Source organism: Marmota marmota, unplaced genomic scaffold (genome assembly GCF_001458135.2).
Source record: "Marmota marmota marmota unplaced genomic scaffold, marMar, whole genome shotgun sequence".
Classification (NCBI taxonomy): domain Eukaryota; kingdom Metazoa; phylum Chordata; class Mammalia; order Rodentia; family Sciuridae; genus Marmota; species Marmota marmota.
This window is the reverse complement of record NW_025999977.1, coordinates 52,810,514-52,835,391: the sequence shown is the minus strand read 5'-3', so window position 1 is coordinate 52,835,391 and position 24,878 is coordinate 52,810,514. Positions and strand designations below refer to the sequence as shown.

The window sequence follows — 24,878 nt, the reverse complement described above, 5'->3', positions numbered from 1 at the left end:
GGCCGGCAGGACCCCGGACCTGCGCGCCGAGGCCGGCGGGGAGTGCGGGTGCGTTCCGGCTGCGGAGCCGTGCGCCCCGGCCCGGCTGAGACCCGATGGAACTCTCTGGAGGGAGTCAGGATTCCTGCTTTGTGACTGAGGAAACTGAGGCTCAGGGAGGTTGACCTACGTGCCCAAGGTCACACAGCGGCCGGGCTGCGGGGCCGGCCGAGCCCAGGTCGGTTCTCAGATTACAGACCTCTTCTGCCAGGCCTCCCTGCCCCTTTCCTGCCGCCTGTTGGGTACGAGGCCGATTCATTCCATCAGTTGCCCCGAAAACAGTTTTGGAGAAGGCCAGGAAAACACAGGGTGAAAAGCAGTGTTTAGAGAGTAACTTAGTGGCATGGAGTGAGCATCTAGGCCGATAATTTGTGTGGTCAGTTGTTGCCGGAGAAAGCCGAGGTCAGCCCGGGTGTTGACCACCAGGCAGAGAACTTGAGCTAACACAACTGGCAGTATTGGTTGGGAGATTTTGGAACCCGCCGGTTGCCACAGGCTAGGAGCCTTTTGGGAAGGGTGAGCAGAACACCGACTTTAAATTGGGGGTGGTTGATGGTAAGGATCGTGAAACGTACTCTGGGCTTCAGTTTCCAGTTGGGTTTTATGAATGAAAGTAAGCGGTTGAGGGAGGCATAGTAATCGAGGAACAACTGCATCTTCACCTGAACACCTTTTTGTTTCCACCCAAATGTTGAAAGGTCCAAAAGTTTGATAATTCTTCATGTTGGGCTGATGTTAGTTTTACTGTCATGCGTTTGGTGTGTGGCTGTGTGTTTTGTTGGTGTTGAGAGGCCTGAGCTTGGTTCTGGCTTGGCTGTGTGTGTCCTGTGCTCCCAGGGGACAGCCATCAACAGGCTCATCATGTTGGAAGGGAGCCAGCTGCAAGGGGCAGACCTGCTGGACCTGCTACATGGAAGAGGTCCTGGGGGTTTGGGAAGGATTCCTGCTGTGGGGGAGTCTGCCCTGGGTGGGGTGGGGATGGCCCTTCGGCCTGGCCAGAAGGGAGTCTGTGGACTCTGCTTGGTGTCAGGCCAGCTGTCCTCAGTGTCCTGGGCCGGGGAAAGGGATGTCCCAGAGACGGACAGCAAGGAGAAGCAGCTTGGGCTGCCCTGGCCTGAGAGGCCGGTGCTGAGATCTGGGGCTTGGTAGGCTTCACTGACTGCTGGAGGATGTGGAGCAGCCACTTCACTTCTCCAAGCCTCAGCTTTGTCATCTGTGAAATGAAGGGTGCTGTAAAAATTAATTTGAGATGTGCATGGGGGACATCATATATGGGGTATGTGAGTCACTGGAGCTGTTGTTATCTTAAGGGAGGAACTTGAGGTGCCAGTGAGGAGGGCTCTTTGGAGGGTGGGGCTGCCTCCTGCTGGCCCCTGGTCCCCACGGGACCACCCTCCCTGCCTCCCTCTTGGACTGTGAGTTTGCTTTTCCTCTGTCTTCTTCCTTCTGGGTTCCCAGCCTAGAAGGTACCAAAGTGAGACTGATTTGGGTGGCTAAGGGGACAGGCACCCTGTTCCCAGAAGACCCCAGGTGTGCACTGAGAGGGTGGTGTGGGGAACATTTTGGGAAACTCCCAGAAGGTGGTGATGCAGCTGGACACTGAGGCTCGTGGTCTGACCTGTGTGCTCTTGGACTTCTCCGAGACAGCACAGGTGGGAACTTGAAGCTTCGGACAGGTGGTGGTGAGGAGGACCCGGTAGCTGCCCACGGGGTTTCCTGTAGAGGGTGAAGCCATACTTTTTACACTTTGTGGAACCCTAGTTCATTTTCTTATAAAACAAGCCCATTCAAAATCAGAATGGTTTTTGATTTTGATTTTGTGGATGGGGAAGGTCCACCCAAGCCTGAACGAGCCTTTCAGTGTTTTACAGGTTCTTAATTTCTGGAAGGCCCCAGTGCTTGTTGGGTGGCTGTTTCTGAAGTTTGCATTCTAAGCTCTGGCACCATCTGGAGAGAATTCCACCCCACCTTGGAGCTAGACTGGAGACTCTTGGTCCTGGGGCTGATGGGCCAGGGGTGTGGATGCTGCCTCTCTTTCTGGGCCTTCCCTTCCTCACGCTGATTCTTCTCCCTCGCCGTTCTCTGCACCTTTTATTCAACAGACAACTGAGCAGAAGCTCAGCAGGGCTGGGCTGGGGCTGGATAGGCTGGAGAATTAGAGGATTGTGAGGAGCTTCTGCCTGTAGTGAGCTTGGGGTTAGGTACCATTGGCTGCGAGAAGAATCAGTTTAGCAGGCGGACAACATTTTTTTAAGAAAATGAAATAAAATTGAACAGAATGTATTGGGAGTGCCATATACCGATCCTAAGTTGGGTGTTATTTTGTACAACATGTACTTGTGACTTGTGTATGCACGTGTGTGGTTTGCACAGGGCCCAGAGCTATGGTCTGACCAGGTTGAGCTTGTGGGGTGTTGGCCACCAAAGGGAGGGTTGGGGAGCCTGCCTGGCAGTTCTCATCACCCCTGGTCTCTTGGCCCTCTGAGGAGTGGTGGGGTTTCCATGTGGGTGTTTTCCTTATTGTGGGTCCTAGTCGGAAAGTGTTTTGGTAAAATGTTGGTATGTTGTTCTTGCAGAGTGGAGAGCCAGCTCTCTTTTAAACTGCAGACTTTATGGTCTCATCTCTAAAATTAGGATGCCTGAGGTGAACGCATGTTCAGTAGTGAAATGTAAATGTGCCCTAAGGACACCTTAATTTGAACTAGTAATATTCCTTGCCTCTGTCTTTTTGGGAAGGTACAATTTGAATATGCTAAACTTAAGTATTTGCAATACTCTCAGATCCAGTTTTCATCTGGAGCCATTTATGACCAAGGGGTTGTCACCTGGTTTTTATGTGGTGTACTTTGAAAAATATTTTACATGAGCTACTTCTCAGCAATCCAGTGTGGTGGCTACAGTTGATATCACCCATTTTATAGATGTGAAACCAATGCCACCAGGTTAGGAAGCTGCCCATGGCCATGGGGTCAGTGGGAGGTGGGGTCCGTGGGAGGAGGAGCTGGGATTCGTGCTGTGGCCTGTGCGCCTTCCTGGGCACTGCAGCCTCTCCTCCAGGCAGGGCCAGCAGGGTTTTTGAACACCCAGGAGGTACTCACCCTTGCTACTGCTGGGTAGGTGGAGTAGAGGCCACAGAAGCAGAGCTTGCTTTTGACCAAGGCACAGATGTGGACAGAGGGCTCTCGTGATTTGTGAGGAGAGACTGTCATTGCGTCCGCCCGGGAAAAACAAAGTCCTGTGCCTGATAAGGAGTTGAATGATTACAGCAAAGGACCCGAGTCTGAACCTGGGCCGTTTGGTGATCAATGGCCAAGTGCAGCGGTCACTCTGTACCTCACATGTCTCCATCCCCTGTCCAGGCCCTTTGTGTTGCTTGGCAGGAGCCCGAGGACAGGAGTCTCCTGGAATTATGACATTCAAGTGTTGCAAAATCTCCACACTGAAGGAGCCAAGTGGTCACCCATCTGACCTTGGGTCAGAGCAGGCTCCTCCCTGTACCCTTTTTTTGTTCTATGGTTTTGGTGACAGGGAGACTCTGAGACTGAGTGGGCCAGAGTTCTTCACCTCCCTCTCCCCTCTTCTCTGAGGTCATTAAAGCTTGATGCTAAAGTACAAGGTGTATATGTGAGAAACCCCAAGTAGAAACCAGCACTGGCCGCAGGGGTGAGCCCTGTGAATCTTGTTTGGGATTTAACTCATCCCATTGTTTTTTGGTGTGTGTCAGAATATGTGTAAATGTCCTTTGCTTTAATCATTTAACTCATTTTAATATGGGTTCATGTTATGAATAGTTTGGCACCTTTTGCTATTCAGTGTATAGCTTTTCATTTTTAGTATTTATGGAGCAATGCCTCTCTCTTCCCATTTTTAATGTCCTCATAATATTCCATTCTATGGTTGTTTTACTTGGCTTTTTTGCTGCTGTGACTGAAAGATCTGACCAGAACAATTGTAGAGAAGGAGAAGTTGAGGGCTCACAGTTTTAGTGGTCTTAGTCCATAGAAGGCCAGCTCTATTCCTCAGGGCTCAAGGTGAGGCAGAACATGGCGGAAGAGTATGGCAGAGAGAAGAGACTCCACTCACCTCCTCCAGCCTCACCCCATCTACCTTCAGTTACCACTCAATCTCATCAGGTGAAGGCTCTCATAACCCAGTCATTTTTTTTCTATACAACTTCTTGCATTGTCTCACATGTGAGCTTTTGGGGGATACCACATCTAAATCAGAACATTCTGCTCCTGGCCCTCCAAAACTCACACTCATCTGACAATGCAAAATACATTTAGCCCATTCCTAAGAGTCCCCATAGTCTCAGCAGTTCCAAGATTGCTCAAAGTTCAGGTCCAGAGTCTTCTCTGAGGCTCAAGGCAGTCTTGTATTGTAAGCTCCTATAAAATTAAAAGCAATTTACAAGTATCCAGTAAACATTTCATTCACAAAAATAGGGCCATAGAAAAACAGGAGGGGACCAAAGGAAGACCAAAATCCAGCTGGGCAAACAAGTCCTGTAGTTCTGTGTGTGGCATCTGGAGCACATAGCAATATGTCCTCTCCAAAGGGCTTCTGCCCCTGTGGCCACGTTGGTTGCAGCCCAAATGGCTTTTCGGTTGGCTTATCTCTGCTCAATTCCTGCAGCTTTCCTAGGATGATGTCCCATGTTACTGGTATTTTTTAATCTTGGGGGTCTCCACTGCAGCTTCAGCTTCCTCCTCAAATCTCCACACATCACCTTCTCAGGGGCTGTCTGCAGGGACTCCAACCCTGTGGCACTTTGCCTGGTCTCCCAGGCCTTCCTTTGAAATCTTAGTGGAAGCGTCCGTGATCCCCTAATTCCAGCATCCTGCATTCTTGCAGAATCAGCACCATCATATTGAGCAGTAGCCAAACCTCCAGGGATCCTGTTTGCACCAGCCTCCGAGTGTCTGGGTGGCTGAGCACTTTGAACAAACTTCCTAGGGCTCCTGGTGCCAGAAGGGTGCCCCATTGGTCTCTTCTCCAGAGAATTTTTACTTTTACTTCTTTGAGTCTGAAATAGGTCTTGCCAGCTCCTGAGATGCCCTCCAGCCAACTTTCTTATTGTCTCCCAGGAAGTCTTTAGCATTTCTTTAGCAGTGGTAATGTTTTTAACAACTCAACTATCTTAGCCCAAGTTTTACTCCCACCTTTCTAGTCCAAGTTTTTCAAATCTACTCTGCTGTCTGCTTCTGATTATCACAATAAATTTGGCTAAAAGCCGCCAGCAATATCCACGCCAAGGCCTGAATGCTATGCTATCTAGACCTTGCTTCTGTCAGATTAAGAATCAGCTTCACAGAAAGTACCAGGATATGGGCAAAATGCAGACAACTTCTCAGCCAGAACATGACAGGAATGGCCTCTACTCCATAACCAGCAGTGTCCTCCTTTTCCTCTTGAGCCTTCACCTTTCATAGTCCCATTGGCATTTTGGTTTGATGAACTCCCACCAGAATTAATCATTAAGCTCCGCTTACAGCAGTCTAAAGCATTTCCAGCTTGCACTGCTAAACATTTAAAAATTCCAATTCCAACCTGCTCCAGAAGCCTCTGAACCACATGGTCAGGTTAGTCATAGCAACGACCCCACTCCTGGTACCAGTTTCTGTTTCAGTCAGCGTTTTTGCTGTTGTGACTAAAAGATCTGACCAGAACAATTGTAGAGGAGGAAAAGTTTATTTGAGGGCTCATGGTTTCAGAGGTCTTAGTCCAAGGCTAGCTCCATTCCTCAGGGCTTGAGGTGAGGCAGAACATGGTGGAAGAGTGTGGGAAGCAGAGGGAAGCAGCTCACAGACGATCAGGAAGCAGAGAGAGAGAGAGACTCCACTCACCAGATGCAAAATATATAGCCCAAAGCCATGCCCCCAATGCCCCACCTCCTCCAGCCATACCCCACCTGCCTTCAGTTACCACTCAGTTAATCCCATCAGGGATTGAGCTTTTGGGGGACACCACATTTAAACATAACAATGGTGTGGTTGGTAATTTATTAATACAGAGTTGTGTAGATATTTAAGTTATTCCTAATTTTCCCTATTATAAGGAGACAGCAATTACTGTCTTTGACCTAGGATCTTACTATGTCTGTAAATGAGTTAGTAGCAGTGGAATTGCTGGGGTTTGTTAGCATGTGTATATGAAAGGGTAGCTGTTGCAACAGAGTTGGCCCCATTGATGACCCCATGAGGGGTAGGTGTCTGTAATTCCCACCTCACCAATCCAGCAGTTCTCAGGAAGTGCTTTGATTTTAGACCCTCTAAAGGCCACATTTGATTTACATATCTCTGTATTTTCTTCTCATATATTATCGACCAGATGTATTTCTTCTTGTGAACTTTTTATATATTTTGCTTGTTTTTCCAGAGGGCTGGTATGAGGCCATCTTAAGCTGATCTTGATCTTCTAGAAGTGGATGGGGTTAGCAGAACTTGTGGGGCAATGAGAGCTGTGGCAGAGCTTTTGAATTTTGACTCAAGTTCCAAGAAAGCAGTGTTTCTTGGCAATTTGTGAAACCTGGAGGTGGATTCTTCCAAATTTGGACTAAAGCAGAATCTTCTAATGTAACAGCTAGGTGAGGAGCCTCGAGACTCGGGTCACTGTGCCATTTTGACAGTGTCAGCAGTGCTGCCCTTCTGGGACCATGTGGGGTTGGGGTGTCGGTGCCCTTGGGTGTCTGTAGTTGCCAGGAGTTGTGCAGATTAATTATAGGGTGCTGCCTGCCATACTGGGCGGGGGCCTTGAAGGAGGAGATCCCTTCATGCCCCCCAGGAGCTCCCTCCACTGAGCTCCACATTTATCTAGGCAGAATTTACCCAGGAAAGAATATCCAGCGGTCCAGACTGGAAGACAGACGCATGTTCAGCAAGAACAAGAGCTTGCATGTTTTCGTAACCTCACAGTTTCTCAGAAAGCCGTTGGTCCAGCTTTGAGAACCCAGTCTGGCCCTAGGAGTTTTGCTGATAATTGACTGGATTCTCTGTCAAAAGCTTTTAAACTAGGGACTGTGGAACCTGCAAGCTTTGCGCCACATTGTGAGATTGAAACCAGTAGGTTTTAAGGCCGTGTGGTAAGGGGGGATGAGTAGCAGGTGTCTTACACTGTTGAACAGGAAATGTAAGGATTTTGTTTGGTTCCTAAGCTTTTTCTTACCTTCTGTTACCTTGAGGTTATTTAAGTACTTTCTTCTTCAAAACAAATACTACCTTACTGCCTGGTCAGGTGTCTTCCAACACCAGGAAACGCAAATAGCGACTGATGAGATCATCTGAGATCATGGCATGTCAGGAGTCAGCCCATCTGGTCCGGTTTTTGTCTGGCTTCTTATCTTCAGGCAAATTGAATTAATTTCTTCCTTAAGTCTTTTACTTTAAATGCAACAGGAGGAAGTGAAATTTGGGAATTTCCGCCCAGCTGGTTTATTCTTGTAATCTTTAAATATTTGCCTATTATTTATTCAGAAGAAAACCTGGGAGAGGGATGGAGAAAAGAGAGCCCTGGGTGCCCCCAGCACCTGTGTACCCTCAGCCAAGCAGGTGCCTGTGTGACTGGGTTTACCCTGGCCCCACCTATCTTGTGCCTCCTGGGGAGGCATTACCCCTCTACCCCAAGTTGATGTCAAAGAAGTTTTTTAATCAAATGGTATTCATCTTCCTGGAATGAGTTCTGGTTAATACGGTGTTCTCCCTCTTAAAAATAATTGTCGTGAAATACACATAAGATAAAATTTATTATCTTAACCTTAATGCTTGTTTAACTGTTGAGTAGATTTCTGCTTCCGCATGGAGGCATTTTCAGATTCGCAGAGAAGTTATCCATACAGGGGAGAGTGGCAGGTATCGGAGCTACTGGTTTCCTCCGAAGACCAACAGCAGTTGTGATGGCAGCATCTTCTGGCTGCTTGCAGTAGGAAAGTACTCCAGCCTCAACTAGTGGCACCCACAGTGGGTGAGCAAGCAGAAAATCAGTCTTGGCTCCTTCTGCCACAGGGGATGGCTTATTTCCTTAACATAAGGCCCTTGGAGCAGCAATGTGCTCAGGATCCTTCTGGTTTGAAACTTTTCAGATTCTGGGAGATCACCTTGAGGGGGAGGGATGCTTTGTTCTGGAGGACAGGAGAGCAGAGCAACAATTAGTTTAAATTATTAAAGATGCCTATTAGGTTGCTAAGCATGAAGGAGTGCAGCTTTTATCTTGGCCTGATTAGAGCTGAAATTGGACCTTGCAGGTCATCCAGGCCCTCATGCAGAGGGAAGCTGGGCTGCAGAGATGTGCGAATACCATCCCATTAGGAGCTTCTTCTTTCATATGCATGAAAAATACCAGCAGTCCTTCATTCAGTGATAAGCATAGTCTGCATATATATTCAAGGTTGAAGAGATTAGGAAGCTCTGGGGGATGGGAGAGGGGCTTGACAAAACTCATCCAAGGCCCACTTCAGAATCCAGAGACCCCATTTCCAGTCTCGCACTGAACTCCAAGCCCTGTAGTCTTGGATACGGACTTTGCCGCACTGGGGCTTATCTCCAGCTCCCTTCTGAAAGGCCTGTATCTGCAGATTCTTGTGAGAGACACATGAGAATGAGATGTGCAAGGCAGAAGCTGTGCATATGCCTTTGACACTGTGCACACATGCTGCTCACACTCGGCACAGTGCAGCATACCAAAACCTCAGTGTAACTTCTGGGGTGATAATTTCTTTTATGGAGAGATTTGCTGTAAGAAGTGCCAGGGTTACAGAGAATGAGTTTTATATTGCACATCTTTTCAGGACCCCTAGCCTTCGCATGAAGTTAGGTGAACCTGCACCACTAGCAAACTTAGAAAAGGCATATGTTTGTATCAGGACGGATTAACAGCTCTGGCATTTACTTGTTTGAGAGGAAGGCAGGTCTGAACCCCTCAAATGTGCTGGCTATGGGGTCTGCTGGATTCCTCAGTGGTGGCAGGAAGTGGATCATTCTGGAGCCTCCCCTAAAATCACAAAGGAGCCAGAGAGGGTTTCCTGTGCTCTTTTCTTGCAGGCTTCCTTCGTTACTTCCAGGTCCCTGGCCAGTTCTAAGGCAGAACTGATGCATGCAGGGCATCTGACTTGCCACCTCTGAGCATGTTTCTGCCTACACTTATGCCTAGTTCATAGGGTAGAGGTGAGGCTTATATAAGGTTTTTTTTTTTTTTTTTTTTCCAAAAACTGGAAGGCCAGGGCTTGATCAATGAGAATAGTATAGCTTATAAAGAATAAAAAGAAAAGTATTTGCTCTCACCCAATACTCTTGACTCCAATAGTGTGGTCTCTTCCACACCAAGCATTTCTCCAGTTCTTGGCAGATACCAGCAGGTTCTGTGTCACCTGGAGCTAGTGTCACACCCCACAGGTGATGGGCTTGGCCCACGAGACTGTACCTACAAGACTGTACCGATGAGACTATACCCGTGTTGAGTGCCACCTGCAAGCTGCAGCCTCCTGCTCTTCTGACCTCCTGCTCTTCCAACCGACTGGCTATAAATTGGGGCTTCCCAGGACCCGCTCTGGGTCTCTTTCCTAGGTCACACCTCCCCTAGCCTGCATTTAAACACAGCAATGCTGACTTTTTTTAGTTACTTATGTAGTGCTTCTCTGTCCATCCCAAGTCTTCAAGTCCCTTCAGGGAACAAGGGACTGTGTCTTAAAATGTATTTTTATTTTTAAATTAACACACAGTAATTGTAATATTTATGGGGTAGAGTGTGACATTAGTGCATGAATGATGTGTAATGGTTAAGGTAACCAGCAAATATGTCATCTCAGACATATCATTTCATTGCGTTGGGAAGAGTCAGAATCCTTTCTACTAGCTATTTTGGAATACTCAATTTTCAAGATTGAATATTTTGGAAAATTCCATTGAATTAGTGTGAACTCTAGTTATCCTGCTATGCTGTTGAGCATTTGAAGTTGCTCTCCCTACCCTTCCGCACCTCTGTGCCCCAGGGCTGCATCTTTTTTGTGAGTAGATGCCCTGAACCTTTGCAGAGTGGCAGGTGAGAGGCTGTGGGCAGGCAGATGGCAGCACAGTGCGCGTGTCCCTCCAGTGGTGGGAAAAGAGTCCGCAGGCAAAGACCTGGCTGGGAACTGTTAGAAATGAGAAGTCAGTTGCTTCCCTTCTCAGGTGGAAGTAGTTTCTCTCAGCTGCTGCTATTGGGCACCCACTCTGCTGGCACATTCGGGGTGCCAGCTGTCTAGAATAGAGCCTCTTTCCTGAGGAACATTTAGCGTGTGAGACCTGTGCACCTTGGCAAGCAGGCACAGGTGGCAGCAGCCATGAGGACTCTGCAGACAGGGCTCACAGGCATCAGAGAAGACACCCTGGTGACACCTGCAGTTTGTCTTCATGGGGCTTGGGCTCTCTGGGCTGGGCCCTGCCTGGGTGGAGGATGTTGCTGGTGGTGGTGGGTGTGTGGAGAACATTCCAGAAACAAAATAATCTGAGCAGTGTGAAAGTGGAATGTGTGAGTTGGATGGGGAGTTGTTCACTTTGATCGGCTCTGGTGGCTTCCCTGGTTGACTGTGTGTGTCCTATCTGTGCTGTCTCCTTAGGCCCAGACCATGAACTACGTTGGGCAGCTGGCCGGCCAGGTGTTTGTCACTGTGAAGGAGCTCTACAAGGGGTTGAACCCTGCTACTCTGTCGGGATGCATCGATATCATTGTCATCCAGCAGCCCAATGGGAGTCTGCAGTGCTCCCCTTTCCATGTCCGCTTCGGGAAGATGGGGGTTCTGCGTTCCCGGGAGAAAGTGGTGAGACTGGGGCCCCGTCAGCCAGTGCTTGGCTTCCTTAAGGACTGCATCCTGCTTCTGTGTTGTTGCACACCCCGAGCTCTGAGACCTGGCTTTTAGTTGTCCCTTGGGAATGGCAGTTCCCTGAGTTGACAGTCACTAATTCAAACTGCTCCAGTGGCTGTGACTGTCAGTTACTCTGAAAGATAGAGGCACAGCTGTTTATCAAGGTCCGGGTTCTGTGGCTCAGGGGGACCATGGGGCAGCGCTGGCCTGCCTCTGCTGTCTTCTGCCGAGGCCTCAGCCAGAAGGCTCCCAGGCTGGCACTGGATTCCTCCTCGCATTTGCTCTCTCCCAGGACCAGTGCTTGGCTGGGGAGGTGTTGACGTAGTCTGAAGTTGAACTCTTATCACTAACCAGCTGTGAGACCCTGGGTTCAGCCCCTACGTTAGAAAAGGAGAGGCTGGACCCCAGGTGGGCTCTGAGGAGCTCTTCCATTCTGGGTCTCATTCCTCATGGTCAAGGGCCTCTTAGCCCAGAACCCCAGTGCTCAGGGCACTGGGGTTTAAGTCTGTGGGGGTGTGGCTGCTCCCTGAGGTGTCCTGGTGGAGCTCCTGTGTTCCTAACCATGCCTTTCCCTCAGGTCGACATAGAAATCAACGGTGAATCCGTGGATTTGCATATGAAGTTGGGTGATAATGGAGAAGCATTTTTTGTTCAAGAGACTGATAATGATCAGGTGAGGAAGGCTGTGTGGTCAGAGTCACTTCCACATTTTGAGCTTTGCCTATTTTTTCTTTCTCTTTAAAAGGATTTTGTTTAACTTTTAATTATTCTAGTTTTTATTTTGTTGTTCATTGTTTGGTGTTCTATCTAGCTAGGACTCCTTTGCCAAATCCAAGGCTGCAAAGATTTACTGCTGTTTCCTTCCAAGACAAACCAAACTACTTTTTAATTTTTAAATGTTTTTGGAGGGACCAGGGTTTGAACACAGGCACTGCTCATGCTAGGCAAGCTCTGCCACAGAGCTGTACCTGCTTCCCCTTGAACTCTTTTGCTCACCGGAGGGATCTGAGTAGTGATTCCTCCTTGAGATTCTTGTGAACTAGATCCTCTTACCAGCAGAGAGCATGGTGGGAAGGAATGGCTCCCTGTAGCCCCAGGCCTAAGTGAACGCCTAGAGTGCTGGTATTCCTGTGAGGTCCGAAGCGGGAAGGCCTGTCCTGTCATGGCCCTGTGGCTGTCAGGGACCCCAGCTCTCTGCTCTGTCTCTGTGAATGCGAAGGCCTGAGGATTCCTGATGGTTCCTAAGGGTGTCCTGATGGGACCTCTTCATACTCAAGCAGCCACTTGCCTTTTCAGCCTGTTCACACCTATTAGGCTGCAAGAAGTGTTGTGGGCTGGGGAGCCACAGAGGCTGCACCCTGCAGTGGCCTGCTCCCCTCCACCTCACTGGGCATCTGGGAGACTGCTGGAAGATGCGCTGCGTCCTGCACCACTGATCATGGACAGTGCTGGCTCACACACAAAAATAAAAAGAAATAAAAAAGTTGAAAAAAGAACAAATAGAAACAAAAAGAAAAAATATTTAAAAGGTACACACACATTCGCTCTGCCTGTCTCCCCCACCCACATTGACACCCACGACAAAGTGCAGAGCTGAGTTGCCTTCTAGCACCAAGTGGTGACCTAGAGCCCTTCCTTTTTGTCTCTGCTCTGGGTATTTCAGGTGAGGAAGAATTGTGGAGGCTTGAAATCACTGATTCTTGATTCACTGGGTTCTAATTATGTGAATACAGATGGCATTTGGTAAATTGCTGACCTGGCTATTGCTCCTTGAGCCCAAATTAATCAGACTCTTGAAAATGCGTCCTTTCCCCAGGAAGTGATCCCCATGTACCTGGCCACCTCCCCTATCTTGTCAGAAGGAGCTTCGAGAATGGAGTCCCAGCTGAAAAGGAACTCGGCAGACAGGGTGAGGAGCCTGGACCCTTGCACGCCTCCCCAGGTTGTGCCACCCAGCGAGACCTCGTCCGGTGGCTCCTTGGTAAAGAAGAGGCGGAAAAGGAGGAGGAAGTCCCAACTGGACAGCCTGAAGAGGGACGACAACACGAACACGTCTGAGGACGAAGACATGTTTCCCATAGAGATGAGCTCAGATGAGGACTCAGGGCCGCTGGACGGCAGCAGGTGAAGGCCCAGGGAGGGCGGGGCACATGGGGTTGGAGGAAGTAGCTTTTAAGATGGTTTTTATAAGCTCTTTTTTTTTTTTTTTTAACTCCTCAGAATTTCTTACTTTTAGGCCCTTTAGTCTGGATTTTGGAATCAAGTGTCTTGAGTGGAGTTGAGATTCCATGTAGCTTCTCACTGGGAGAGTGCAGGAGAGGGCCAGCTCTGTGACCGCCGAGTTCAGCTCAGAGTAGAACCAGGAAGCAGGACGCAGTCGATGAGCAGTGGGTGAACAAAGTCATTTCCTCAGACCTTGTTAATTAGTTTTTGTTGCTGGGGGTGAACCCAGGGCCTTAGCAGCCTAAGAAGCGCACCCAGGAGCTCTGGGCTCTATTTTGAGCACCAGCTCTGCGCGTGGCTGTTGGCTATTTGTAGGTTGCTGACATGTGACAGGCTGAGGGTGAAATGACTAGTGCATGCTCACTTTCGTCTGCATCCCCACTGTGTCCTTCTTAATTTAGGCTAGGCCCAAAGTTTAATGGATATTTTTCCCCCTATTTTTTTTTTCCTTTCTAAGAGTGTAGTGAAATTCTGTTTTTATATATTGCTATTTTGGTGAAAAATGCCAGTTAGGAAGACAAAACTCATTTTTAAAGAATACTTGCTGTTTCTATTTTACATATAATTTAGTGTTCTTTTTGGTAATTGTTTTTACATCTTGTTAACGTAAACAGGGGATAAGGAACAACAGGAATGTCCCTGCTTCCTTGTTCAGGATAGGATTTATTTTTTTCTGGCTAAAGATGAAGGTGGGTGGGCAGCGATGCTCTTCCTCACTCCAGTGGCCTCCAGGCTGCTGTGGGTGCAGAAGTTGGGGCTGGGCTTGTTCTTGCACCTCTGGGTGATGTTGAGCTCTGGAACTTGGCTGCAGGCATTGCAGGCCCCGTCGTGGGTGCAGGCAGATGGCCTCTGCAGGAGTGAATCACATCTTGCTGTGAGCATGCTCATGTATCAGAGACTGGACAGTGTGGCCCTCGCTTGGTGATGAAAAGATACATTTGGTTGATGTCATTTATTTATTCTGGCTGACAGAACATGGTTCAGGCCTGGCCCTGTAGTTACAAGGCAGTTCCACCTGCATATAGCAAGGGTTTTGTAATCCCTGGGTCTGGTTTTGGGCCAGATCTGCCTCTCATACATTTGTGAGGTGTAATGCAGAGGGTGACAGTAAGATGCTGCAGTGGGACAGGAAAGCAGGGTGACGTGCCCTGTGACTGAGTCCAAATGCTTAAACAAAGCATTTTTAAATTTGTGACTCAGCCTGACACACAAACACATTTTTTTTTGCTCATCTCTATATTTTTCTCTCTCCACTGCCTAAGCTTTCACGCTGGTTGATGAAATACTTACAGAAAGAACTTAGAACTTGACTTTATTATGAATATGTCCCTGGAAGTTCTTTGACTCTAACCTTTTTTCCTCCAGAACTCTTCCTAGTGACATACCGCCATTCCAAGATGAAGTTCCCGAGGAAAACCTCCCCTCAGTGTTGCCTTATCCCCAGTCAGCATCATACCCCAATTCAGATCGAGAGTGGTCCCCCAACCCCAGGTGAGTTGCCTATGTGTGGGTCATGGTTCACTCGTCCCTGTCCAAAGAGTTAGGAGCCAGTTACCGGAAGCATGTCAAAGAAAATAATGGAATATAAATACCAAAGAAAACAATTAGGACCAGAAAACCTCAATGTAGAGTAGCAGGTACTGAGTAAAACAAGGACGGGCGCAGATCACACACTGAATTCATTTGCTGAGTTAGCTGTCTGCCGGTGATGCTGGAGGAGAAACGCTGGCTAGTTATGAAGTGCTGATTGTTAGCAGGAGGCAGGGTGGCAGAGGCCGTCATGGTCCTTGGTGAAGTCAGGTTCAGAGAAGAGAGGTTCCAGCTGCTGAGGTCCCTCAGGGCTGCTACAGTGACGGCTTATCCCACACCTAACCCATGCTGCTCGATTCAGGAGTGTGTATTTCCCTGAACACATGGAGCTGCCTAGGAGCTCCCAGGTGAACTTGGCTGCTAGGTGTGCAGATCGCCTTCCCGAAGACTCCACAGACTTTAAATCAGGGAAGCCTTGGAGAACACAGGAGCACTTTTGCCTGATTTTTCCCTCTGGGGAAGGGAATGGATCTAACTTGTGTGTTCTCAAAAGGGGCAGTATCACTCCTATCACTCCTGTTGTGGCAAAAACTGGTTCTTGGGTGGCAAACAGATCCTAGATGATATAAAGCCTTGCCATCTCTGACAGGGTACGGCATTAGAATGCCATGGGAGTGGGGTCAGACTACTAATTTCTTGAAATGCTCAGGGGTGTGGTGTTAATGAGAGAAAAAAGTGAGAAAAATACTGGTCTACGGACAGTCACGTCCTTGGGTGGTTCCTCTGGAGTGGCCTGAAATGGAGCTGGACGAGCTCCTGCAGCTCTGTGTGCTGTAGAGGGCTCCAACCCGAGGCTGGTCTCATCAGAGCACTCTCCTGGGTCCAGTTGGCTCAGGGTGATCTCAAGAGAGAGGCAGCAGCATGTGCTGATGTTGGGGGGTGGGCGCTGGGTGGGTGTGTCCTGTGCCTGTGCCCAGCCAGGGCTGGCAGCGAATGTTGGTCCCAGGGTGAGCCTGGGGCTCTGATGGATGGTGACCAGCCCTGTCTGATGGAAATACAGTGCTTAGCTACATATGTAATTTTAATTTTTTTTGGTAGCCATGTTTAAAAAGTACAAAGAGTGAAATTAATTTTAAGGGTAGATTTCATTTGACCCAGTATATCTGAAATATTATTTCCACAAGTAGTCAATTTAAAGATAAAATCAATGAGATAGTTCATGTTCTGTGTTCATGCTGTTTTAAAATTCTTTTGCATATTCCATGTACAGCTCATCTCAATTTGGACTGGCCACATTTGAAGTGCTCAAGGGCTACATGTGACCAGTGGCTCATTGTACTGAACAGTATAGACTCAGGGCCATTCCAGAGCCCCGTGTGTCCTTTCCCTGGATCTGCGGGGATAACCTCTATGGGAGGAAACAGTGCACAGTATTTAGAAACAGTAGTAGGTTGAAACATCTATACGTTAGTCTTAAGAATATAAAATAAATGTTTTAAACACAGCCCCGAGTAAGTTTTTCTGTGTCTAGTATTTTGCGTTATGAATTTAGAATAATCTAGAATAATGATTCGACAGTGACCACTGTTAAATGGAATTACAAGTTAGGCTAAGTAGATATATTTCCATATGCAGAGATAATTGACAGCATAGATGCTCAAGACTTTGGGTGTGTGGTCTGATTAAGCACTAAGCTACAGTCAGAGACAGGCCATCTTTTGTGGGCACGTGGATGAAATGGAAATTGAAATAGGGTTTTCCTTCCTGTTTTTGTGGAAAAACAGGAAAGTTAAGTTGAATTCTTCATGATCTTGGCCCAGAGAGCTCTGCTGTCAGAAGCCTGAATGTTTTCATTTTTTTATGGACATTACTGTTGAGAGTAGCTAAAAAGTTTACAAGAAGTTTCACTTAATTGACCTCTGATTTTTTTCTTTCTTTCAATGTGTATCATGTGGTGTGTCCAGCAGCCCGGTAGATGGCAAAAGGACTCCCCCTCATCTTGCAGCTGCAGCCGAGGGTGGCCTGTCTAGTTCCTGCCCTCCGCAGCCTTCCCACTTCCATGCTTCAGAAAGGTAGATGTGCTGCGCTCCTGACTGGGCGCTTTCAGCAGTGGAAATGTTGATCTAACTCCTGAGTCTGTCTATTCCCATTAACCAAATGACTGATGAGGAATATGCCTGTCAATGATAGGGAGTGGAGGTTTTGATCTACACAAATCTATTTTACTAACCAACTCACCTCTGAAGAAAATACATATAGATTATTTTTCTTTCACCTGAAACGTTTGTAGATTAGTTAGATTTTTTTTTTTTTAAAGTCCTAAATTTGACTCTCTGGAAATGATGGTTGCCATATCACTCTTCCTAATTCTGTGGAGTGCTTTGAACACTAGAGTAATGAGATATAGATTGGGAATGTGATCTTTTGTTTTATGTCTAGGGTTGTTCAACAAATAAGCCTACAAGCTCTTTTTAGGATGTTACTTTAGTATAAGTCATCATTTATTATAAATATTTCAGTAGCCTATCAGGCTATCTGAATAATGGGTTCAGAATTTTCCACAGCATTTCTAGAGCAGGATTTAGAAGAAGAGCACAGCATGGATTTCAGGACCTCATTTGCACCGTCATTGATGCTGTTGTCTGGGATTTCTGCTCTCGGCTCCTCAGCTCTGTCCATACTTTGACTTACCCACTTGGACTTGCATGACTCGAATAGGAACTTCAGCAAATGAAGCCATGGGGAATTTCTACAAGGAGAAACCTTTTTTCTTTTTGATTAAGGAGCCAAGCCTCAGGGTGCACTTTATTGAGAGGCTGTTGTGAAGAAGAAAGGCGATTTTAAAATGAGGTCAGGTCATGGATAGTTACAGCTGACAGCCCACCCGGGGCTGGCGGAAGTCCTGAGAAGTGTGCAGGCTGATGAGCGCCTTGTTTTTGCAAATTAGCCAGCTAGCCAGCAACCTTGTAGGCTTACTTTTTTGAATAACCCTTTACTTTAAGTGTGATGTTTGATAAGGGGCCATTCTAGAATCACAATTCTGATGAATCACACTCAGCCTCAGCCTGTCTCCCCCCAGCTCCTCTTCCATGGGCCTCATTGCCCTCTGCTGGTTGTGGAGTGTGTGTGTGTGTGTGTGTGTGTGTATGTGTATGTGTGTGTGCAGCGTCTTTTGGAGCAGGGCTGTGTGTGTGTGTGCAGCGTCTGTGGAGCAGGGCTCTGTGTGTGTATGTGTGTGTGCAGCGTCTGTTGGAGCAGGGCTCTGTGTGTGTGTGTGTGTGTGTGTGTGCAGCATCTGTTGGAGCAGGGCTCTGTGTGTGTGGGTGTGTGTGTGCAGCATCTGTTGGAGCAGGGCTCTGTGTGTGCAGCATCTGTTGGAGCAGGGCTGTGTGTGTGTGTGTGTGTGTGTGCAGCATCTGTTGGAGCAGGGCTCTGTGTGTGTGTGAGTGTGTGTGTGTGTGTGTGTGTGTGCAGCGTCTGTTGGAGCAGGGCAGTGTTTATGGTCATGTCATATTTGTCCTGAAGGAGGTGCCTCCAGCTTATGACCTTCACAGGACTCATACACTTCAGTGCCTCCATGGGCTCCCTCCACATGTAGCTTTCATGAAGGACTGCAGTGTGAGTGGCCACAGAGCTGGGGTGGGCCACTGGTACCATGTTCAGCGTCTTCATTCTTCTAGAGCAGAGGTTGGCAAATGTCAGCCCAGGGCCCAGTCCTGTCTGCCCTGTGCTTCTGTGGAGTTCTGTGGAGCATAGCGAGTCCCTTTGCATACGGGCTGGGCTGCTTTTGTGCTGCAGTGGCAGAATCCAGAATCGAGCAGTTGCAGCAGACCATGTGACCCACAGCCTGTTGCGCTGAGCCCTGCTCTAGAGCAACCTCAGTGCCGTGGGTCAGACCACTGCTGTTCCCAAGAACTGAGAACAAAATGTAAGTAGATTTCACGTGTAATGTAGAAGGGAGGAGATTTTAAATAGGAAGCTGGTCAGGGTGGACTTCCGTGAGGGCCCCAGGGAAGTGGACTCAGGGGCCACAGCCCTCCCTTTTTTGTTTCAGTGGTGTGAACATGTGATTGCGGACACATGAGTGCCAGGAGAGGAAAGCACAGTTATAGAGGGAGAGGAAGCAGGATGCTGAGGGGCAGCGAGCCCTCCCCACCCAGGCAGGCGGGTGCGCGACCCAGTATTCCTCCTCATGGACAGCTTTCTTAAGAGTATAACTGTGTGTGTGTGTTTGTGTGTGTGTGTGTGCGCGCACGCGCGTGCGTGCGTGTGCGTGTGTGCGCACACACACACACACATACACTTCCACTGTCTCATGGTGTAAGCCTTGTAGTGTGGTTTATTAGGAGCCTCCCCCCCATAGAAAGATGAACTGCAATGTGGGGGCTGCCCCGTAGCTCGTGCCACCTGGAAAACTCAGTGGTCAGCCAGCACCAGGGTGGGAGGTTCCAGCCTATCTGCACCTCAGTGGGAAGAGTGCATTCAGTGTGCTGGCTGCAAATGAGTTGACTAAAGGACATCCGGTTAGCCACAGGGAACACCTCTGTTGGCCACAAGTTACATACCGTCATTAGCTCTCCTTTACTGACAGGAAAGTGTTTATGTTCAGCTGGAGTTGAACTCTAACTCAGACAGATAAAGGAGACCGTGCGCATCAGTGAGAGGTTGCTGAGGAGGCTAGATAAGGTCTGTGAAAGAGGATGTGAGGGGAAGTTGTGGTCTCTTTGTTTCCTGCTTTATTTAAAGACTCTGCCATCTTCCCTTGGAGGAAATTGATATAGGGGAATAATTCAAGAATTAAGTAAATGGTATTTTCTTCTCGTCTCTGTGTTATTTAGTGTGCTATGGGAATCTTGAACATATTTGATTCTTTTATCCAGGTTGGTTGGACAGAAGTAAAACTTTGTTCAGGTGTTAGGAGTAAAAATATAGAAAACCTGGAGGGAACAGCCTGTTGCAGCCACTTACTTAGAGGCTGGCCTGAGTGAAGTGGTGTGAGATCAGTGCAGAAGGAGCCTTGGCAAATTGGGAGTATCCCTGGAAGAGAGCTTGGGAGATGATGCTCCTGCCTTGTTATAGAGTTTCTCTGTGGAAATTGCTACATGATACGGTTTCTCTAGTTTTCAGAACTAATGCAGATTTGTAAATATTTTCAATATTCGTTCCGTGTAATGTCAGAGCTGGCCAGGATCCTCTGCAGCTGTCTGTCTGGGAGTTGGGACACTTGATTTGGAAAGAGTCAGGGAGGCGAGCCCAGGACAGGGTGTGAAAGGATGGTGGTCTTGGTGGAGGAATGAACTAGTTTCCTTTACCTTTGCTTCTCTCTTTCTCAATGTTCCTTTTCTCTCTACTGCCATTTCTCATTGTCTACCTTGCTTGGCAGCAGGGTCCTAAGACTTGCCCCCTGGGACCACTCACACCTGGAGACAGATGCGGGACCCCTGGTGGCTAAATCAGGAATTGTCATGAGGCTATGCTCCATAGAGAATGACAGTGTTGGGTGCATTTTCTGGGCTTTTTGAACCACAGACCTGGACAAAAAGCAATGGAAATTTTTTTTCCTTATCTAAATTATGGGTTTATTTTTTTTTAAGTCCTTCAGGTTCCCGACCCTCAACGCCTAAAAGTGATTCCGAGCTGGTCAGTAAGTCGACGGACAGGTCAGCACTGAAGAGCAACCTAGAAATGCTCTGGCTCTGGGGAGAGCTGCCACAGGCAGCAAAGGTGAGTCTTCCCCTCTATCCCGCCCCACACTGAGGATTTCTACCTAAGTTTGAATGATGAGGAATTAATGTCACATCACAGCACAGCGTAACCATAGGAGATATTAGTCAACAAAACCACATTGAACAGCAAAATTGCTTTTTTGTGCTTTACCAACATTATAAAAGGGTCTTATATTTATATATTTTAAACATACAGGATCTCTCTTAGGGTCTTCAATTTATAGTACAACTAAAATCAAATTATAAAACAAACAAAAAAAACCTATACAGAAACCGCAATGTCTAGAAGCCATAAACAGAAAGTCCCACCCAGCGTTACTTCCGCGAGGTCAGTGGTGATGGGAGAAGCACCACAGGAAGAGACACTTGAGGCTGAGCCCTTTGAATCAAGGGCTGAGTGAGCTATGAGGGCCAGGATCCATGTGTGCCTGTGTCCCTCAGGCAGATGTGGAATAGGACACTAGGTTGTGAGCCTCATAAACCAGGAAATTCTCAGACTTTGATTTGTCAAGTGGTAAATATTTTTGGACCCTCGTTGTTGATAGAGCTCTGAATCTGACTCTTTGAACAGCAAGCAGAGAAGCAGCTGAATGCATGGGGCGGAGGGCCTGGGAGGCCAGCTCACTCCGCACTCCACCACTCTCTAGAAAGGTAGCCTCGTGTTGTTACCTGTAAGATGGGAGAAGACCATAGATTAGAAGAGATACTATGTGCAGAGTGTGTGGCTTGCAGAAGCCCTTTGAATATTTGCTTTCTTCCTCCTTGTTTGTGCCACATACCTATCCTGATTCCCTAGCTGCACAATGTAGTTGGTTGACCTCAAGTACACAGGAGTGGCAACAGATGGGTTTCTAAAAGTATGAAATGGACACAGTCGTTTCTTTGAAGAAATTTTTTCTTGTATTCCAATGTATTATAAATATTTCGAATTCTATCATATTGCCAGCTTAAAAAAAACCCCAAAAAACCAAAAACTTGAGGTCATTGGAAGAGGTCATAGCCTCCTGTACCACAGTGACCATTTGTGAAGGAAGGAATGAGTCAGATTGGAGGCATTCCTTGCAGTGTCAGGTGGGCAGCTTTTTGGAGAGCAAGTCTGTTAAGGTTAAAGCTGTGGATCCATCCCTTTCTTGTTTGTGCTTAACTTTTATATAAATGCTGATTCTCTGCCCATGAGCTATAGTGGTGACCCAGCCAGCGAGCTTTACAAATTCATGTCTGTCTGTAGTTGCTTGAGGCAGAGTGTGAATGTGCAGACCTGTCACTTCTACAGTTGTAACCACAGATCTGTGGCCTTGTCTGTAGTAGACATTGCAGATCAGATGCAGAGTAACTGCATTCCCTTCCCTTCCTAGCCTGAAAATGGCATTTCGGTTTTTGTTTGACTCCTGTTTTTCCACAGCAGGTAATCTCTAGTGCAGTAGAATCAGAAATGAGTTTTCCCCTCCCATTTGAACAAGCAACCCCCAAATCTTCACTTATTCACTTGTGATCTAGGAGTGAACTTAGTAATGAAATGTAACACAGGCATAGAGAAATACACAGATCACAAGTGGGAGCTCAGGGAGTCTTCACAGTGTGAGCTCATCTAGGCGCCCTGCTCTCAGAGGGAGAGGCAGGACCAGGCCAGCAGCATGGAGGGCCATGCTGACCCCTCCATCCCACAAAGATGAGCGTTCTGTCTTGCAGTAGCAGAGATTAGTTTTGCAAGATGCATCCTTATCATTCTGAGTAGTTGTAATGCATTATTCTCATCACTGCAAAATATCCCATTGTGTGAGTCTGCTTCTCATTTTGCTGAGGTCCCCAGAATTCCCAGGTATTGAGGATGAGGGACCTTGGGTTGCTTCTACTCCTTGGCCGTTACTGATCTCATTTACTACTTTTTGGCAGTTGATGTTGTATATGCAAGTTCATTTGCTTTGGAACTTCTATTCTTGGTTTCTAGGCCTCTGGGCAGGTGTGGAAATCCCTGGGTGAATCCCGAGGTTTAAGTCTCTGCCACAGAAGGCTTGTTCCCCTTTGGGAACTCAATTTTTCTCTTTGCTCATGCTTGGACCTGTTCTCAAATCTCTCCCTTCTCTCTCTCTGTTTTGGTTTAGTCATCTTCTCCACACAAGATGAAAGAGTCCAGCCCACTGTGCAGTAGAAAAATTTGTGATAAAACTCACTTTCAGACCATTCACAGCGAATCTTCAGATACTTTTAGTGACCAATCACCAACTTTGGCCAGAGGGCCTCTTTCAGACCAGAATAGGCCTCCGACAGATATGCAGTTTGTCAGTGAAGAAGACCTAGAGGCCTTGGGAGCAGCAGCCCCGCCATTGCCTATGGTGGAAGAACTCAAGGCCCCGGCTGCCAGTGCAGTGCCCACTGCAAGCAAGACGGACTCTCCTTCCAGGAAAAGAGGTGTGAGGCCTGCGCCCAGCTCATTCCCACAGACTCGCATCCACTGGGCACTTGAATTCCTTCCTCCCAGAGTTCACTTCAGAATGCCTCGAGGCAGACATGAACCATGACGTTCTTAGCATCTAATCTGTGCTTTTTTGCTGAGTCTGCAGGTTGAGTGTCCCTCATCCTCAATACCTGGGAATTCTGGGGACCACAGATTTCAGAGTAGTTGTGTAGACTCTACTAACTGAGCATTCCTATCTGGGAATCTGAGGTGCTCCCCTGGTTGCCTGTTAGTGGCGATGATGTCGAGCCTCATCGCCACCCAGGCAGTTCTGTGCAGTTTCTGTGGAGAGGAAGTCTGAAGTCATTGTGCACAGCGATTGTCCGTGCCCCAAGTTAGGGTGCTGTGTCTCGGGGTGTTAACGGGTAGTGCTTTATGAAAGTGTTGGTCATTAATAGCAGTGATGATCATGTGATGGCTCCAGTGCCTCCAGGGCTCAGGACAACTCGGCCCTCTCTGGATGCGGGGCTGGGGCTGAGTGCAGCCATGGGGCTCCATCAGGACTGCACAGTGGGGCGAGCTGGAGCCTTGGTGCAGACCCGGGCAGCTGGCCCTGCAGCGAGGCTGCCCACTGCACCTCTTACCCTAGTTCTTGGGTACTTAGGGACACATCCACACATTGTGCTCAAATGCCGTTCCTGGAGGTGTGTTCCGCAAGGTGGTTTCTGGAGAGCACTTTTCCAACTGCTTCCATTTGTTCCTTCAGATAAACGAAGCAGACACCTCGGTGCTGATGGCGTCTACTTGGACGACCTCACAGACATGGATCCTGAGGTGGCAGCCCTGTATTTTCCCAAAAAGTAAAATTTCCTTTAATTCCTCCTTTCGTTTTCTATAACTTGAGCATTAGTTCATGTGGGTCCCGCTTGTGCTGACGGTGCCTGATTGGAAAGTGGGCGAGCACAGCAGTGGGAGCCGCAGCAGCCTGGCCTGCCTGACTTGTGTGGGCCTGCGGCACCCCCACCTTCTGGGGACATGAGGGTGAGAGGCTGGGGGCTGGGAAAGGGTGGCACAGTGAAGTCCGGGGCTAGCTGGGTCTCAGCATCCAGTGGCCACAACCCAACTAAGAGCAGCTGGAAGCTCTGTTTTCCCCTCCCCGGGGAGATTTTCTGGTGGTCCTGGGGACCCAGTGTGAGCTCTCCTGGGCTGTAGGGAGGGCCGTGTCTGGGAGGGCAAGAGTCGAGAACTGTGCCCTCCCAGGGTTGGGAGGGCTACAGGGAGAATGTAACAGGTGGCAAACGGGTGCTTTCTCTTCAAGGCAGTTCATTTACCTTTGGGCGCTGTAGTGACAAGCCTGTCCTGAGGGGTCATGTGGTGCTGCGGGGGGACCCAGGAGGGGAACCCTCGGCAGTTGCAGCTTTCCCTCTTCCAGCGGAGACCCTCCTGCGCTCGCCAAACACACCAGCGACAACGGAGCCCGGTCAGCCAACCAGTCCCCGCAGTCTGTGGGCAGCTCGGGTGCTGACAGTGGCATGGAGAGCACCTCGGACGGCCTGAGGGACCTGCCATCCATTGCCATCTCCCTCTGTGGGGGCCTCAGTGACCACCGGGAAATCACGAAAGGTACTGTGGCCGTGGTTAGAAGGCCCAGGTGTGGGCTGCTGTGATGGGTCATGTCAGAGGCAGCTGGCCTCTGGCTGTGGTCAGATTGGCCGAGTCACTCACTGTTGCTCTGCCCAGAGTTCCTGGCTGGCCATCAGCTGACCCTGGGGTGCTGTTGGTTACACATGGCTCTGGGCAACAACAGGCTCTGGGGGTCAGTCATCATATATGTTTGTAGAGTACCTCTGGTGTCCCCTGTGCCTTGGACAGCCCTGCGAAGCTCTCTTCCAGGGGCCCGCTGTCTGGGGAAACGGCGGTCTTCTCAGAGCAGGTGCAGGGGAAGGTGTGCAGAAGGTGTGCAGAAGGGCTCAGGGGTGAGTCTGTCTGAGGAAGAGTGGAGATGCTTCCCAGCGGGGTGAAGGGCGCCATTAGGGCGGGCTTGGGCGGTCAATTCATAGCATCTGATGTATTCCAAAAAGTGATTTCCTAGTGACAGTTACATGGTGGGACACCCAGGAACCCACCCCCC

The 24,878-nt window shown here is 48.5% G+C and overlaps 1 protein-coding gene across 7 annotated transcripts in view; it reads left to right on the top strand.

The window, feature by feature from the left end:
• Positions 1–24,878, top strand: part of Lpin1 (lipin 1) — a 108,772-nt gene that overhangs the window by 50,552 nt on the left and 33,342 nt on the right. Inside the window, exons 1-10 of one of the 7 annotated variants that reach the window (XM_048804793.1) lie at positions 63–217; positions 10,628–10,828; positions 11,451–11,546; positions 12,690–12,997; positions 14,462–14,587; positions 16,591–16,698; positions 20,221–20,350; positions 22,455–22,761; positions 23,514–23,607; positions 24,180–24,370. In XM_048804793.1, coding sequence (XP_048660750.1) covers positions 10,637–10,828; positions 11,451–11,546; positions 12,690–12,997; positions 14,462–14,587; positions 16,591–16,698; positions 20,221–20,350; positions 22,455–22,761; positions 23,514–23,607; positions 24,180–24,370 — 1,552 coding nt within the window. In that variant the 5' untranslated portion in view covers positions 63–217; positions 10,628–10,636. Of the gene's footprint in view, positions 1–62; positions 556–1,421; positions 1,692–7,979; positions 7,999–10,627; positions 10,829–11,450; positions 11,547–12,689; positions 12,998–14,461; positions 14,588–16,590; positions 16,699–20,220; positions 20,351–22,454; positions 22,762–23,513; positions 23,608–24,179; positions 24,371–24,878 lie in introns of those variants that run through there. The other 6 variants (XM_048804791.1, XM_048804790.1, XM_048804794.1 and 3 more) reach the window with 6 other exon arrangements.